General features: G+C 43.8%; 1 protein-coding gene across 1 annotated transcript; it reads right to left on the bottom strand.

Moving 5' to 3' along the window:
- Positions 1 to 679: 679 nt before the first annotated feature.
- LOC308313873 (fibroblast growth factor 4A-like) lies at positions 680 to 12,493 on the bottom strand (the record flags this gene model as incomplete). Its single annotated transcript, XM_080761201.1, has 3 exons — positions 680 to 3,290; positions 9,783 to 9,889; positions 12,025 to 12,493. 3 exons carry the CDS (start codon positions 12,491 to 12,493, stop codon positions 3,111 to 3,113), a joined length of 756 nt encoding a protein of 251 aa, XP_080617327.1. The 3' UTR covers positions 680 to 3,110.
- Positions 12,494 to 12,964: the final 471 nt, after the last annotated feature.

Raw genomic sequence — 12,964 nt, 5'->3', positions numbered from 1 at the left:
AAATTGTCAATATATTTAGTCATACTTTTAGTCATCATAGCTTAGTTTCAAGTTAGTTTTAAATTTAGTTTTTTCAGTGAAAGAAGGTACTACAGTCGACAGACATTTTTAGTCATAGTTGAGAAACAGTTCACTCTAAGGCACGTTCTCTCCTCCGCGTGAATCAGTGCCCATACCCAATTGACGATATTCACACGGCGGCCATCTTGCCAGCAAGGTGCTAACTAGGTGCAACTTCCCATAGAACAGCCCATTCATCCACACAGAACAGTCCTATCTAATTGTATTAAATAACGTACCAAACTCACCAACATTGCACCACTCGGTTCACACGTGTGTGATTTTTATGAAACAAACACATTGCAGATAGTAAGACGATAACTCAAGCTTTTCGTACAGCTGCAATGTTGGTGAGTTTGACGTCATCGAATACAATTAGATGTCTATGGGAAGTTGTACCTATAGTTAGCACCTTGCTGGCAAGATGGCAGCCGTGTGCATATCGTCAATTGGTGGGGTTGGCAAAAGGGCCTCTTTCTCTGTGGACTTTGCATGTTCTGTCTCCATTTGTATTCCTTCAACAGATTACATTTTCAAAATAAATCGACCACGGGATCTACAGAAAATGCACCGATTATACACACGTGTGAAACATTAAATCCACGAGATTTCTTTACAAAACATCTTTTTTATTTTCATTCCAGGAATACAGTCGACTGCTGTGCACAGCACATGTACGTACAAAAATAAAAGGAACACCATTTGTAATATAGTATTATTATGTTTCATTTGTCATATTTCCTTTCTTCAGAAACAAATGATTGGAGTCATGTCCGTTTCAAACTAATTCACAATAATTTTCAATAAGTCAGAACTAAGGCAGAAAGGTGAGGTATATGTTCAAACAAGAGGAGGAAGCACTCTCTCCTCAGTGCAGGAATAGAGAAACTGAGAGACACATGAGCTTGATGATTATTATTATTATCAGCTGCGGCGTACGGCGGTGTCGCATGCCGGAAATAGCAGACCTACAAGTCCACGCATGTGCAAATAGCTCAAGCTATTACAGTGCACAACTCCAGCTATTAGCTCATACCGGTATAAGCTATTATTATTACCTCACAAGCTATTAGCGCAAGTATATATTTGCAAAAAGATTCACGTAACACATTAACTCACGATTCAAGCTATTGGCTCCACAAGCTAACAGCTACACAAGGTAAATGGGTCACTCACAACAATGCAAATATATAGCCAATGATTGCAGACCTATACAAGCGCACGGCGCATTGCGTCCGCGGCGCCTCGCGAGCTAGCATGTCTGCGGGGAGCACATACGTTTGTTAGACTAAGAGCATGACAGGCATTAGTCCGACAACACCCGTCGCTCCCAACATGCGCGGCCGGTTATACAACTAACCCGTGCCCGGGTTAAAACTAACCCGTGGCTACCCGACACGTGTGGCACATCTGAGCGTCTTTAGCCCACTGACACATAATCTTTATTGTCCCGATGGATATTTGTCTTCACACACACACACACACACACACACACACACACGGCAGGATTGTCAAAAAAGTTCCCTTGGACATAGCTGTGGGTGGGTGGGTGGGGGGGGGTTGAACGACATCTCCAGTTCAGGCTCTCCATATCGACCGAGTGACTTAAGTGACTTAATTGATCTAATTATGGAAGGAGAATCAAGCACAGAGTTACTTCTGGCCCTCTAGGAATTGGGTCGAAGACTCTGCAAGAGTGTCTGTTGAGAGTGACTTGCGTTTCATTCCTATTTCTGACTTGAGTAGGGGTGCATTTCTGGCACGCGAGGGTGGGTGTGTGTGTGTGTGTGTGTGTGTGTGTGTGTGTGTGTGTGTATGGGGGTGGGAGTGCCAGCTGGAATCCAAGGCAACTACCCCCCACCCCCCGCACTCGCTCGCCAACTCATGCCAATGCAAGCAAAGCTGCCACCGCCCTCACATCGAACTGTACCCACTCTCACAGCGGGGCATCGAACTGTACCCACCCTCACTGCGGGCATTGATAACAACGAAACAAGGGGGGGACAGGGGACGAAGGACGGACAACGTCCCAGTCCGTGGGGAGCGATGGCGTATAACATAACAATGTTTTTTTTGGGGGGTTTTTTGCCAGCAAACAAAGCATTCTTCTTCTCCTCTGTAGAAATGCCATATATATACACGCACTATACTTCTTCCACTACGACTAATCCTTCTTCATGTTGTCGGGACATGACGCGTTGAGGTAATAAAAGACATTTCATCATTTTCATCATCGTCTTAATAATTATAAAGTGAATGAGGGACAGGTGCGCAACCTCCCCGGTTCAGACCAGAAAAGGAGGGGGGAATAAATAAATAAATAAAAAATAAATAAAAAAAGCAGCAAAAAGAATGGCCATGTCCATAAAGTTCTAATACAAAAGTCACCCAAATATACATATACGGTTTTTTGAATAAATATCATCATCTAAAATATATATAGTGGCATTTCTTTCTTCTTGCAGTCCGTTTTCTTGTAAGTATGCATGTATACTTCATCATAATGTGTGTGTTACCTGTTGGGAAATAATCCACATGTGCAAATGGGGGTTGGTTACTGCCAGAGCCTGCCAGAGCCTGCCATCGCGCAAACTCCAGCTTTTCACCAGAGGAGAATTTCTTCTTTTTTTTGTTAATAGCAAAGGCAGACTCTTCACATATATAACTAGAGCATGTCTGAAATAAGTGTCAGAGCTGAAATCTGCATGTAAATATGTAATAAATGCTTAAACATGTAGCTAGTGTAATGTTAGAGACCACAGAAGTGAACCATTCAACTCGCCGTTTCTCTGCCAAGACATTACTCGATAAGCCATATCTCCAAAACTGATGGGTCAAACTGAACAACCAATATGTCCATTTGAAGCTATATTACCTGCTTTCATATTACATGAAAAAAAAACGGAAATTCTAAAATATCCAATGGCAGTCCCTCAGTCAAATTTGGTCACATTTGTGTGTTTACCTGGCGGGGAAATAATCCACACGTGCAAATCGGGGGTTGGTTTACTACTGCCAGTCTTTTTTTTTTTCTCCTCCTGCTCGTCCGTCTATATTATCCGCGGTAGGAAGTGTGTGGCGGTCGTGGCGGTGGTGGCCCTGTCGCCTCGCTTGGCGCGGCCGCGCTTGCTGAGGGCGATGTAGGAGCCACGGTGCGCCCAGGACTCGTAGGCGTTGTAGTGGTTGGGCAGCAAGCTCTCCTTGAACTTACACTCGTCGTGGAAGACCGTCTGGGGAAAGGGGGGTTGAAAAGGAACAGGGAGTGTTAACTCTATCTCTACCGCTAGCTGTTAGCATAAACCCCAGTTCCCAGGTGCCCAGCATACGCGTTCACTTTAAAAGACGGAATTTGCCAGCCCCCCCCCCCCTACTCCCGCCCCCCACACACTCGCTACACACACTCTAGCAGCAATGGAACAAGCACACACTATTTTACCTTTCGTCAGAAGCTTTTACATGGCGGCAGCGTCGCAGTACACAAAAGGCACAAATTAAATGGATGGCAGAAAATGCGCCAAGGACATGCTCTCCTGGATTCCGACTTATAGAGGTTTGAAAATCCTCCTTTCAACTGGTTTGCACTGAGATTATATTTGCAGTCCCATAGTTGGAACGGTGGGGCGTTGCTATAGGAACCGGACCAATGTTAAAAGCTTCCGTAGGACTCAACCATTATATAGACGGAGTATACGTTGGGGTACGTGTATATACGGATTACGGACCTGGGGGAGAAAGATTTAAACGATGCAGCCCCGTGTAGTTTTAGTCATAGTCTTTCGAATAGGTTTCACTTAGTTTTAGTCACATTTTAGTCACTTGGAATGCTTTAGTCTTTAGTCTAATTTTAGTCGACTAAATATTATACCTCGTATGAATCTGATCTCAGGTCAGAATGGGTTAATGCATGTGAAGTTGCCCGAACGGCCAATGCTCCAAGAACAAGTCAGAAATGTTAGTTAAGGGCTTTTATTTTCCCCTAACTCCTCCACCAAACCTCCAGACAGTTTTCTTCAGTGCAATTCACATACACAAACTAAATACTGGCCAACAATAGACCAACAAAACAAATACTTATAGGCAAACATAATTGAACAAAACCAAACGGGATGAGAACTCTCTTCAGGTTAAACCTTGGTCACACAAGGCCCTGTAGCTCTCCCTCAGGACTGTTACCCGTGTTAAAGCCCACAACCAACTAATAGTAAGGGCATTTTATCAGGTATTTGACCAATCTGGGAACTAAATCTTTACCAAGAAATGTATAACACCAATGTGTTTCTAAAGGTGTCTAATAACATGTACTAAAAGTTTGAAATTCAACTCCTCCAAAGTCCAAATTTCATCATTCTTTCAGTAGCATGTGACATATGAAACATTAGCATTAGCATTAGTTTTGCACAAAAAACACTCCTTGGGAGGAAAACGGCCATAGCCGTCATCACACACGTGATGACACATTTGGTCAAGTGGATATGGCCTAATTTAGCCCAAGGAGTGTTTTTTGTGCAAAACTAATTGGAATGGATTCAGAATCATGAAAAACCCCTAGTTTCATATGTCACATGCTACTTAAAGAATGATGAAATTTGGACTTTGGAGGAGTTGAATTTCAAACTTTTAGTACATGTTTTGACTTTTTGGCCTTATATAGGATGTTATGGGTATGGTTACATATTATGCTAATAACTCAATTTCCCACAGGAGTTGAATTTCAAACTTTTAGTAAATGTTATTAGACACATTTAGAAACACATTGGTGAAGAAATGTCTTGGTAACGATTTAGTTCCCAGATTTTCATAGATTTCTCTTACTATAACCCTCCTGTCCCTGCAGCCTCCATTCAATAGGGGTGGATCCTACGGCAGGTCACAGAGCAATTAGCAACCTTTCTTCTCAATAAATACTTATAAATAAATACTGCCATAAATAATCGTAATTGTATAAAAGTAACCTAAACATACTAAAGATGTGTTACCATTAAACCAATATAAATAAGCATGAAAACTCAATGACAAATACTCATTTGAAGTAACCCACCCCTCCCCAGCATAGCACTTGGCCCCTTCCTAAATCAAGGGAAATGCCACCACCAGCAGTGCAGGAGAGACAATTAGCAAACAATCAGTGAACACACAGTTTTCAATATACAAGTTTAAAACATTAGTCCTTGCATGTTATAGAAAGCAGTTATACTATACGTATTAACTTGTGTAAAGGTCAGAAATGAGCAATAGTAGGGGAGAGCCGCCTTGGATGTAACGCGTCACGGTTGTAACATGGACGTTATCTCTTGATTGGTCAACGCCACCATGACGCCATCGCGTCAGTATGTGTACAGCAACGTACTCTACGTGCCCAGGAAGTTTGAAGTGTTTACCTTCATCCTGCGGGGAGCTATTGGCGAAAAACTGACTTTTTTCAAAATGCGTATAATTTTACACCTGGAGTATTTGTGTTCTACAAGTTTTTTCTTTGGTGTTGGTGAATAAAAATCCACATGGATGTCTTCATGCTTATGTTCTTCATTAGTTTGCATCGTGTTTAGACGGAATTCACGTTCATTCTGGTCTGTAAGCAACGGCAAAGAAAACTTCGGAGGGAGGGTCAATTGTAACATGTGTTACAAATGGTCCGCTTCCATTCAATGCCATTATAAGTAATATTTACATATTTGACATATTGGCCAATATTATATGTTCTAAAATTGTATTGTATTGTGTAGTGTATTCTAAAATTAGTTTAGGGTTGTATAACATTGTACAACTCAATCAATCAAACGTTTGTTTAATCAATGTATTTCCCCATTGAACTGAAAAAAAAGCCCAAACTGCACACCCGATACTATTTAATATTTCCCAATATGTTTGATACATTTTCTTATCACATCCATGGTATGAAAACAATGCTAAGGAGTTGCTTCAATGAAATATAATTGCTTTAAGCTGAAAACGATATGTTTAATGGTGTTTTTTAGCGTTGTTACATTTATACTCCATGCTGTTACAATTAATCCGATATGCGCAGCAAATGTAACACTGAAACAGCGTCCACGTTCGGTTTAATAACTCCCGACCTGTTTTATCAAAAAAATAACTTGAAGTGGTTTATGGTAGCTGACATGTGTAGGTCCGTTGCCTGAAAATATTACATGTGTAGCTAAACGGATCTCCGAGTAAAAAAATGAAACGTGCAAAATGTTACATCTGTGGCGGCTCTCCCCTACAAGTAGTGCCAGTAGCATGAACCACCCGTTTCCACTGATATCAATCGACAAGACCGCAGCTGTGATCACTTAGTATCAGGACGATTGTTTTCGACAAATATGGGCATGCTCTGCTGACTGAAAAAAGAAAACCCGACAGGATTAAGGTTGGCGAACATGCGTTAATATTAGGACCGCGCTTGCGACATGCTTGCGGTTATGTTTAGGGGAGGGTATGAGGAGGCTTGTCATTTTCAGTAGGCTCAGTAGACCTGACTATAGACCGATAAGATCGGTTAACGTGTCATCAACGCCAATCGTAGCCAGTATAGGCTCCAGGCGAGCCGATCGGCTGGATGAGATCGGCGTAATAAGTAATCTATACTGGGAATTATCGGTTGATTTGCGGTCGAAACGGCTGCATGAACAAGAGGTTGTTTCGAGGTACAAGGGAGTCCTGAAGCAGCCACGGGAGGTATAACAGATCTGAGAGAAAGAGGAAGATTGTTCCAGTCAGATGGAGCTTTGTATAGTGGAATTAATGACCGGCGTCCAGATTCAGAAAATATTCTTTTGGGAACAGTATAGGATGTTGTGTGTGTGTGTGTGTGTGTGTGTGTGTGTGTGTGTGTGTGTGTGTGTGTGTGTGTGTGTGTGTGTGTGTGTGTCAGAGTGGATATGGAGATGTATATGGTTTCAGTGACTGTTTCAAGTATGGAGGATAGTTATGGGGTAGTTATGAATGAATGAATGAAAAACGTTATTCCGAACATGATGAAATTAGACAAAAAAAGTCAAAGAATTAAAATAAGTGCAATATAGAGACAATAAAATAATATTCCCCAAACAGAAAACAACAACAAAAAAACAAGCCTCACTGGCCGCAAGTATAATTTTTAGTTTTTTCTTTTCTTTTTTATATAATTATAAAATTGCTGTTTTAGTTATAACACATTTGAAGAGGAATAGGTACCAGTGAAATTGTCTTCTTGCCTTATAGGCTGCAAGCCAATGAAATTAGCCCCAACCTTTTTTCTATAAATACACTTTTGCTGCTCCTACTGTAGTATTGATGATTTCTTGTATAGTATTATAGTCTACTGTACTGTATGTCTCTTATATTTATTGATGAATTGAATACACAGGACCACAATGTGGGGGGAGAAAGCCCTACAGGGATTTCTATGTTATCCTTTTAGCATCATTGCATAACTTCTATAACGCTATACTTTTTGCAAACTGTTATTAAAGCATTCAATCAAATCAAGCAAGCAGTGAAAGTGCCAAAAACAGTTTTAGAAAGGGCGTGTTGGTCATTTTAGTCTAGTGGAATGTTCATGAACCGAGAAATGTTGGTCAGTATAAACTTTTGTGATTCAAATGTCATCCGCGTAGAAGATGAGATCAAACTTGTTTGCTAAAACGTTGAGCAATTTCAGTCATTAGCATTATGTACCATTAACATCCTGTATAAGGCAAAAAACAGGGCATGTTGGACGACTTACATTTCGAATTTCGTCAAAGATGAAAGTCACAAGTTTCGCAAAACTGCAACCACCATATCCGAACTACACTATACGTGGCAGCGCAGCCGCGTGTCCGATCGATTCACGTGGCTGATAATCTGTGCATTTTGTCATCGTTAATAACGACGGTGGAAAACGTACGACAGCAGAGCCATTCACATCCATCTAAAGAGCGCTCTGATGAAAGCCTTAATTCAATCAGTGTTCAGATCAACAGTTTCCAGAGATTATCCAGGGCACACACACCATCACCCCTGAGCCACTGATCGCCTCGCGTTGTGTTCCAGAGATTAGCCAGGGCGCACACACACCATCACCCCTGAGACACTGTGTGTCAAGGGTGTGTTGACTGAGGCTCCCACATGGAAATGGCAGCACACAATATGGAATAGGGGTGGGACGATATCTCGATATCGCGATATATCGCTGCAATATATATCGTATCGTCCTGCCAATATTGTTGATTAATTAGTGCTAGTAGTAGTATGCTACCCATTGCTGTGGACAGACAAGTTGCGGACAAGTTGCAAAGTTGCATTCAGTGTTTTACAGTGTGGAGGAGGCAAGAGTCATTATTGGCCAGTTCATGACACAGAACATATTTGTTAAGATTTTGGAATAAATACATGATTCCAGATTTTTGCCTTTTATGGTTATTTATTGCATTTTCAGTTAGAGATATCAAGATATAATCGTTGATGAAATCTCTTGCAATATATTGAATATCGCAATATCACAATTTATCGAATATCGTGATATAATCATTATCGAAGGCTTAACAGTGGATTGTGCCTTATACCTGCACTATTCAAAATGAATTCGTCATTTTAATGCCAATAGAAAAGTCTGTGACATACACACTATATCTCATTCTAACGCGGTAATCCTATAGTATTATACCCAGTCCTGATGGTGGCGGTAACGTCACCATTATGCCGATTTTTACCAAATAGAGCTAATCTGGCGATGTCATTTCCAGTTCTACGGATCACAACATCCGCTAGTTTTCTTCACTGTGTTACACAGTCAGATGTCCGGGATGCTAAGCTATCATCATTTATTTTAATAACTAAGTCAAATTAAGCTGTAATCAAGCCCCAACTATCGCATGTTACGCACGCAGACTGCGCGTGCGTGCGAGAGCGTGCACGCGAGGATTTCGGCCGTTAGCCAAACAAGCTAAAGGTTGCTACATTTTGCTACATCAAGCCCCCGATTATAGGGAATAAAACGTGTACGTCATTTACGTCAACGGTTATGATGGCTTTTTTTCCCTTTAGTGAATAGCCATAAGGGGGTTAATATCGCCACAGATCGTGAGGTAGCCATATCGTCCATCCCCTAACGTGAAAGCCACGGGTGAGTCTTAAACCAAAACCGGTCTTAACTGGCCACACATGTCGGGAGCCACAGGCGAGTCTTAACCGGACCAAAAGGGGTTCCTGCCCAGAATGGATTAAGCCTAATGTTAGGCTACAGCTTAGACTAGTTTGTACTACTATACTTTTGAGAGATGCACATCCTCCACATGGGCTTCGGGGCTTTGACTTGACCCCCTTTCACATACAGCTCTGTAAAGCAGTTACAGTATGTATGTACAGTAGCCAACATAAGTCCTATGCGATACGTGGTATGTTAACGGATTTGGTGCTCAAAGCAGCCTCATTTATATAGCCCCGACCACGCCATAGTACTACAACGGCTAAGAAGGATGACGACATTGTGCGACTATTTGGCACACAGACCCTCTAAGCTGTTAAGGGGTCACAGAATAGATCGTCTATGATCATCAGGGCCAAAGAAGCCATGCAACAAGCACACACAAGCGCGCCAATCCACAATAATGGCATCCTAATAAAAACCGGATCGGGGCTGCCCAATAACACTATAATTATACCAGCAAGCAAAGGCATAGCATGCATGAAGTGACTATTTCAGGGAGGCCGTTAATAAGTCAAATATGCAAAATGGAATAGCTTTGTAGCGTACCTACCGTTGCGTACAGCCGTCCGCGGCCGCTCATCGCGACAAAGCGCCCGCTCTGCACGCCGTAGAGGCTGACGACCCCTCGCTCCTCCACCGCCGAGATCTCTATTAGACCTGTTAGCAGACAAAGTGCCGTTAGATTATTAGGCTCAGTGGTGGGGAAAAAAAGTACTCAGTTCAGTTCCGTTTATTTTTCGGAAGGAGGACATACATTCATACATTGCACACAGTTTCCATGAATCTCGTATGAATCTGATCTCAGGTCGGAATGGGTTAAGTAAAAGTACCAATACTGCAATGTAGAAGTACTTCGTTAGTGTCAATCTGGGGGTCCTTTAGGCATGACAACGTTTGGGAAGCACTGCACTATAGAGGGCGCTGTTCCCCTCGGTTCGTGTTTTTGAGGGGGCGCTATAGCCCCAGCTTTGTGTGTGTAGTGTACCCCATAGCGATGATTCGATTGGCTGAGCACGGAATTGAGGATAAAAATCACACCTGTGTGAACCAAGTGGTGCAACTCCCCTCTCTCTCTCTCTCTCTCTCTCTCTCAGAGACACAGCACTACCCCTCTCTCTGTTTCTGGCGCCCCCTACTGCTATGAATAAGTCACATACTCGTGCTCATTGATGTACACAAACAGACAAACACGTACACACACGGACACTGCAAGCTGGTTGTAGAAGTGGTTGCACCACTTAAAAACTAAAAAGGTGAGGACAGACAAGTGAGGACGGCAATTGTGATTGGCTGCAGAGCATGGAATTGACGGATAAAAAAATCACACCCGTGTGAAGTGAGAGGCTCTCTTATCATCCATGATCCATCGTACATCATCATCATACATCATCTCACTCCGGTATAACTCTGTAATTTCTCAAAGATTTCTTTCCAAAAAAAACCTGAACCCACCTCACCCCTGCCCACTTTGACAGGGCTGGAATGGCTTAGGGTCGAGGACAGAGTACAGCATCTTGCAATGGGTCTGGTCCACAAGATTCGCTATGCATGCACCAAGATACCCATGTATACCTGTCTAAATACTTCCTTAATGTCGCTGCAATTCGAAACTGGCCCCCGTAAAATCTGAATCCCCCTCCCACCCCTCACTGTACATTTTTTTCCCCTTTTTTTATGATGAATTCCTGTTTTTGGCTACATTGTAGTGTATATTTGTACGTCTCTAAATGTTATGATGAATTGAACATGGTGGACCCTATTGTAAAAAAGTCTAATGCTCCATGGTGTCATCCACTCACAGTTAACAGTTCTTGTATTGAGTTGTGCTTGAAATGTAGGCTACTGTAATTCTCCAAAACTGTTAATAAATTATTCAATCAATCAATCAATCAATCCATACTTCAATACAGTACAGAGTACAGTACAGTACAGTACAGTACAGTACAGTAATGTATAGTTGTTTTATGTATTTTTAAATCATGTGAAGTGAGGGGCGCTCTTATCATGATACATCATCACATTCCGTGGTCAGCCAATCAAATCATCACAAATGTCATTCCGGCCAATCACTTATATAGGCGTCTTCACTTGTCTACCCTCACTTTTATCTTCAATTTTATTAATATGTACTTTGCTCATGTTCTCAGAGACACCCAAAGCTGTGCATATAGGAGGGGCTCGCGCCCCTCAAAAATAAAACACGAACCAAGGGAATAGTGCCACCTATCTGCAGTGACGTCAGGACTTCAGTGCTATGTCCACCTTAAACCTAGATTAATTTAAATAACTGTCACAATGTCCATTCTTTAGTGCTTGATTTATGTATCCGTTTCTGCCAACTCTGAGATGGGGGGCAGGGTCCATTTGGTACCCCCCACCCCTTCAAAGAGTATGTGTAGGGCAGGCTAATGGTTAGGCTACTATGTTATGTAGCCTATACAGGCTCTGCTCCATAGCCCTAATGCCCTTTGCTGCCGAAGGCATTAGAGCTATGGTCTGGAGCAGAGCTACATGTTGTGTGAATGAAGCGATCTGATTCTGAACTTAAACCGATGGTCGGTCAATATTTCCGAATGAAATTTCATTTGGATGAAGAAACCCATTTAAGCTGCGGCCATAATATATAGCCTTACGTGTGTGACTACAGTGTGACATAATATGATCATCATGTCATCATGATGTTAACAGAATAGGCGGGGGTAGATAGTAGTCTAGCCTATCGCAGATCGATATCCACTATAGTAGGCCTAGGCCTATTGATCGATCAATCATTCAGCATAACACCAACTCACTGTATTGGTTCTCTTGGTGCGCGCCGCTGATCCTCCCGTCGGGCAGCACCTCCAGGTGGAAGCCGATGCCCGCGTTGCAGTAGAGCCTCCGCAGCCTCTTGGTGCCCCCCAGCAGGTAGCCCCCCAGATGCGACCCCCCGGCGGCGGAGGATAATGAGGAGGAGGAGGACGAGGAGAGCCCCAGAATGGAGCGGGACAGCAGCGACTCCCAGTCCCAGGCGGAGGCTGCTGCAGGGCTCCTCGCCGGGTTGTGGTGGTGGTGGTGTAGGAGAACCGTGCTGGGGTTAGGGGAGGAGGAGGAGGACACGGACACGGCCGGGTGGTGGCGCTGCACCGTGGCCGCGGCGGGGTAGCAGGACACCGTGGCGCCCGCCGCCAGGAGGAGGGCCAGCAGCGGCAGGGTCAGAGTACTCAGCGTGCGGGTCCAACAGTGCGTGGTGGTGCCGGTGCCCCCTGCCTCGCAGGACATAGTCCTTATACTACCGATGAGGAGCGAGGAGCCTTATGTGCGCAATGTGGCCATATCATATACCCCCACCACGCCGCGCCGCGGTGCGTGGCGTGCGAGGTGTGTGTGTGTGTGTCTGTGTGTGTGTGTGTGTGTGTGGGGGGGGGGGGTATTGATGACCCCTAAAAATACCCAGCGCAGCAGCGCCCATGCACCGTCCGTACCGACCCCGCGTCGCAGCCAGCAGGAGTCGACGTCTTGTTTTGCTAGTTTCAGCATGCCGCTGCAATGCATGGCGGAGGGGGGGAGGGGGGGGGGGATATTTCGGGAGCAGCGCGGAGTCGGAAGAGCGAAGGGGGGCCATGAAGCGACGCGAAGAGCCGAAGAGAGAAAGAGAGAGAGAGAGAGAGAGAGAAAGAGAGCTCGTGTGTGTGTGTGTGTGTGTGTGTGTGTGCGTGCGTGTACGCGGCCGTGGCCCGTGGTATGCGTGCG

Source organism: Protomyctophum bolini (genome assembly GCF_963924005.1).
Source record: "Protomyctophum bolini genome assembly, chromosome: 4".
NCBI lineage: Eukaryota > Metazoa > Chordata > Actinopteri > Myctophiformes > Myctophidae > Protomyctophum > Protomyctophum bolini.
This window is presented reverse-complemented; position numbering and strand designations above follow the sequence as displayed.